The 6,000-nt window shown below is 55.5% G+C and overlaps 1 protein-coding gene across 1 annotated transcript in view; it reads right to left on the reverse strand.

The window, feature by feature from the left end:
• LOC142187212 (ephrin-A3-like) overlaps positions 1-5,012 on the reverse strand; it is a 75,615-nt gene extending 70,603 nt beyond the window's left edge. The window contains exon 1 of the mRNA XM_075261465.1: positions 4,891-5,012. Within this exon, the coding sequence (XP_075117566.1) occupies positions 4,891-4,985 (95 nt within the window). The 5' untranslated portion in view covers positions 4,986-5,012. The remainder of the gene's footprint in view (positions 1-4,890) is intronic.
• Between the last annotated feature and the right edge of the window lie 988 nt (positions 5,013-6,000).

Raw genomic sequence — 6,000 nt, forward strand, 5'->3', positions numbered from 1 at the left:
CGGGGCACATATGGGGGTGTGCTCCTTATATATACTCCCTCCCTTATATACCGGCCATACGGGGTACATATGGGGGTGTGTTCCTTATATATACACTCCCTCCCTTATATACTGGCCATACGGGGTACATATGGGGGTGTGCTCCCTATATATACTCCCTCCCTTATATACTGGCCATACAGGGTACATATGGGGGTGTGCTCCCTATATATACTCCCTCCCTTATATACTGGCCATACGGGCCCATATGGGGGTGTGCTCCTTATATACTGGCCATACGGGGTACATATGGGGGTGTGCTCCCTATATATACTCCCTCCCTTATATACTGGCCATACGGGGCACATATGGGGGTGTGCTCCTTATATACTGGCCATACGGGGCACATATGGGGGTGTGCTCCTTATATATACTCCCTCCCTTATATACTGGCCATACGGGGTACATATGGAGGTGTGCTCCTTATATATACTCCCTCCCTTATATACCGGCCATACGGGGTACATATGGGGGTGTGCTCCTTATATATACTCCCTCCCTTATATACTGGCCATACGGGGTACATATGGGGGTGTGCTCCTTATATATACTCCCTCCCTTATATACCGGCCATACGGGGTACATATGGGGGTGTGCTCCTTATATACTGGCCATACGGGGTACATATGGGGGTGTGCTCCTTATATACTGGCCATACGGGGTACATATGGGGGTGTGCTCCTTATATATACTCCCTCCCTTGTATACTGGCCATACGGGGTACATATGGGGGTGTGCTCCTTATATATACTCCCTCCCTTATATACCGGCCATACGGGGTACATATGGGGGTGTGCTCCTTATATACTGGCCATACGGGGTACATATGGGGGTGTGCTCCTTATATACTGGCCATACGGGGTACATATGGGGGTGTGCTCCTTATATATACTCCCTCCCTTATATACTGGCCATACGGGGTACATATGGGGGTGTGCTCCTTATATATACTCCCTCCCTTATATACTGGCCATACGGGGTACATATGGGGGTGTGCTCCCTATATATACTCCCTCCCTTATATACTGGCCATACGGGGCACATATGGGGGTGTGCTCCTTATATATACTCCCTCCCTTATATACCGGCCATATGGGGCACATCTGACACAACCACCACAATCTGCCCGACTACGAAGGGTGAAGCCCGTAGAGCACAAGGTCACGCGGCCCCTCGGCCTGTCCTCTGGGGTGGCCACTGGATTCGGCACACGGGCCCAGTAGCCTGCATGTTGTGTAGCTCCTGTGAGGAGAGATCTGCAGAGGGTGAGGATGGCCGGGGCCCCCGGGGAGGTCACTGAGAACAATCAGCCGTGGACAGAGGAGCGCGAGGCCACCAGTGGCCGGGGGCTGCAGACGCCGCTCTCATTACTTACTGATAAGATCGCCTCTCCTGAACAATCGGCCTCACTCGGCACCTTGTAATTACCGAGCCCACCGATAGCATCGCCTCTTATTAGTCCTGACCCCAGGTGAGGGCCGGCGCTAGAGCCAGGATTAACCCCCGCACCACCAGCACGCTCCATTCCCTTTCATACCCTGGCCGGGAGCGATCATCTGACTTGCAAATCTGCTCATTAATTAGTGATGTTTCCAGCCCCTAAACCAGTGCAGCATTTTGTCAGACGGAGCAGCGCTTCACAGCAGAACGCAACAACTCATCCACCTACTGGCCGACCATCTCAGGCCCCCGACATCACAGGGCCCGCACCGGCCCCCGACATCACAGGGCCCGCACCGGCCCCCGACACCGAACCTACACATCGCCCTCTCCTGGCCGGCTCCTGGAAGCAAGCACTATTCCGCCCAACCACCCCATACACATGCATGCCCGGCTTGGCAAGGTCTCACAATGGGAAGATGAGAAAGAGTGGCCACAACACTCTGTCCACATCTCCCCTTCTACCCCTTTCCTCCAGCTCCCCTGATCCCTCTCTAGACCTTTCTGCCCCCTCTATCCTCCTCACCAAACACCTCCGTTCCCCCTGGCCCTGCCCCTCCCCCTCTCCATCCCCCCCCTCCCCCTCTCCGTCCCCCCCCCTCCCTCGCCCTGCCCCTACCCCTCGTCCTGCCCCTACCCCTCGTCCCCCTACCCCTCGCCGTCGCCCCCCTCGCCCTGCCCCTACCCCTCTCCGTCCCCCTACTCGCCCTGCCCCTACCCCTCTCCGTCCCCCGACCCCTCTCCCTCTCCATCCCCCCCCTCGCCCTGCTCCTACTCCTCTCCGCCCCCCCTCGCCTTGCCCCTACCCCTCTCCGTCCCCCGACCCCTCTCCCTCTCCATCCCCCCCCTCGCCCTGCTCCTATCCCTCTCCGCCCCCCCTCGCCTTGCCCCTACCCCTCTCCCATGAGATAAAAGATTGGTTGTGATGAATCCGCCTTGCCCCGGCCTTAGAAGGTCCCTCGTCGTATACGTGCATGTTCACATATCACAGGAAGGGCCGGGGCCTAATTTATGGGGTGATCACAGACCTCTGGAGGGGGGAGGACCACCAGGCGGGGTACCCCGTATACCCAACAGAATCTGCTACCATAACACAGCGGATCTAGGTAGGGGATCAGTCACAGTATACACCTGTCCATTGATATCTCTGCTGGTTCTGGCCTTGGGAGTCCAGTGGGCGGTCCTATCTGTGTAGGTGTGTTCCATCACTGACAGGACCGCCCACTGGACTCCTGAACCCATAACGATCCTTTCCCACATATCCTGCAGACAGGCCAATAACAGAACCTGCCCGGCTCCTACCAGTGATCATATGTCACAGTGGGACGGCGCCCCCAGTGGACACAACAGACCCCGCAGAGTATTACACCCGCTGTTACATCCCAGTGTCCAGTAACACGGCGAGGACACCTGAACTATAAAGCCCAGCAGTGAGCGGGGGCAGGAAGCCTAAGTGGTCGGCCCCCGCGGAGCTACTCACAGACCCCGGGGTATGGAGGGAGAGAGAATGGAGAGGAGAGGGGGCGCTGGACGTGACGAGGACGCAGCGAGACATTGCCACATCCGCCCATCGTTACCCTAATTCTACCCCCCAATCCCAGGCATTATCTCTCAGCATCCGGTGAGCCCCGGCGGCCGCCCACATCCACCAGGGACTTGGCACGGCTAGCTTGTTAGATTGGCCGTAGCCATCGCGGATGTACGAGGATGTGAGGCGTCACGTGTGCCGGCGGCGGCTGCCCTCTGCGCATACATATTTCATGGTGTTAGTCTACGGTGCACCTCGTGTCCATATATTATGTATCGTGGTGTGCGTGATCATCATCATCGCCTCCTCCACAGCTCCCGGCCAGGATTCTCTCCTGCAGCCGCAGACCCCCCCTCCCCCTCCATCATTCACTCACAACTTCTCAATCCCACAACTTGTTCCATCTGGGGCCCAAACCTTAGCGCCCATCATGGCGGCGTCCGAGGGGGGGGGCCACAGAATCACAACAACGCCAACAGGGACGGCGGCACGCGTTACATTCAGTCACCGGTTGTCAACATTTCTAATGACGGAGCTTTGGCGACACGTCATCATCTCCGGGGGACCCTAAAACTCAGAGACACCCCCCCCCCCCCCAAATCCTACAAGTCGCTGCTCATAATCAGGCACCCCCCCACCAACACCAGGCGCCCCCTCATAGAGAATACCGGGACCCCCCCATAGATAACAGGCGCCCCCTCATACAGAATACCAGGAGCCCCCTCATAGAGAATACCGGGACCCCCCCATAGATAACACCAGGACCCCCCCACATTATACCATCCCAGGATGAGCAGACCCCGGTGTGTATTAGGGGGGCCCCCGAGCACGCAGACATCGCAGAGCAGTTAGGAATGATGGATGCAGCAGCAGGACGTACATCTGCTCCGGCGCCCGCTGCCCCACATTATATCCTGGTACCTCATTAATAACCACGGCCGCCGCTGCCCCCCCCCGAGTCCTGACGGGGATGGCCACAAATGTGAGGACGGTCAGGGACCGGACGCAACGCTGCAGACACGCTGTGACTTGTAGTTCTTCACAACGGCATCAGAAGTGAGAGGAGAAGAAGAGCTGAGTGTGAATAGTGACCGACCGAGAGGGAGAACTGCGGAGTAGAGAGTCAGCTCATAGGACAAGCCCTCCCCCAGCTCATAGCCAGAGGGGTCCCCCAATGTCACCGCGTGTAGTATATATAGCACCCCCCATGTAGTATACATACACTATAGCCCTATATAGTATACGTATCCCCTATATACTGTACATACACATATCCTCTATATAGTATACAACACATAGTACCCCTATATAGTATACATCCCACCTCCCCATAGAGAACACACAATAGCCCTATATAGTATACGTATCCCCTATATAGTATACAACACATAGTACCCCTATATAGTATACATCCCACCTCCCCATAGAGAACACACAATAGCCCTATATAGTATACGTATCCCCTATATAGTATACAACACATAGTACCCCTATATAGTATACATCCCACCTCCCCATAGAGAACACACAATACCTCTATATAGTATACGTATCCCCTATATAGTATACAACACATAGTACCCCTATATAGTATACGTATCCCCTATATGGTATACATCCCACCTCCCCATACAGAACACACAATAGCCCTATATAGTATACATACCACCTCCCCATACAGTATACATATTCCCCCCACACACACACTCTATAGTACACATCATACACAAGACCCCCCCCCCTATACATATAGTACACATCATACACAAGACCCCCCTCTATACATATAGTACACATCATACAATAACCCCCCTCCCGCACACACACAGGTACAGCCCCCCCCCCCCCCCCCCCCCAGTACCCCGCGGCGCCCCCGCACTCACTGGTAGTTGGAGCTGTTCCAGTGCACGGCGTGCCGGTTGGCTCCGGTCCCGGGCAGCAGAGAGAGCAGAGGAAGGAGCAGAGAGATCAGAGCCATCCTAGACAGAGCCGCACCGAGCAGCGCACTGCCGCGGAGACGAGCTGCGCGCCACCGACACCAGCGCCCCGCCCACAGCGCGCAAGGCACGCCCCCGCCCACTCCGAGGCACGCCCCCTGCCTGCCTCACTGACTGAATGGATGGAAGAGGCAGCGCGAGACGGCACCGGCACACGGGGATTCCCGCCACACCGAGGGGACGCTGTATACACCGAGGGGACAGGATATATACACATATATACAGCGAGGGGACAGGATATACACCGAGGGGACAGGATATATACACATATATACAGCGAGGGGACAGGATATACACCGAGGGGACGCTGTATACACCGAGGGGACAGTATATACACCGAGGGGACAGGATACATACACATATATACAGCGAGGGGACAGGATATACACCGAGGGGACGCTGTATACACCGAGGGGACAGTATATACACCGAGGGGACAGGATATACACCGAGGGGACAGGATACATACACATATATACAGCGAGGGGACAGTATATACACCGAGGGGACGCTGTATACACCGAGGGGACAGGATATACACCGAGGGGACGCTGTATACACCGAGGGGACAGGATATATACACATATATACAGCGAGGGGACGCTGTATACACCGAGGGGACAGTATATACACCGAGGGGACAGTATATACACCGAGGGGACAGTATATACACCGAGGGGACAGGATATATACACATATATACAGCGAGGGGACAGTATATACAGCGAGGGGACGCTGTATACACCGAGGGGACAGTATATACACACCGAGGGGACAGGATATATACACCGAGGGGACAGGATATACACACCGAGGGGACAGTATATATACACCGAGGGGACAGTATATACACCGAGGGGACAGTATATACACCGAGGGGACAGGATATACACATATATACAGCGAGGGGACAGTATATACAGCGAGGGGACGCTGTATACACCGAGGGGACAGTATATATACACCGAGGGGACAGGATATATACACCGAGGGGAC

Source organism: Leptodactylus fuscus, unplaced genomic scaffold, assembly GCF_031893055.1.
Source record: "Leptodactylus fuscus isolate aLepFus1 unplaced genomic scaffold, aLepFus1.hap2 HAP2_SCAFFOLD_140, whole genome shotgun sequence".
Taxonomy (NCBI): domain Eukaryota; kingdom Metazoa; phylum Chordata; class Amphibia; order Anura; family Leptodactylidae; genus Leptodactylus; species Leptodactylus fuscus.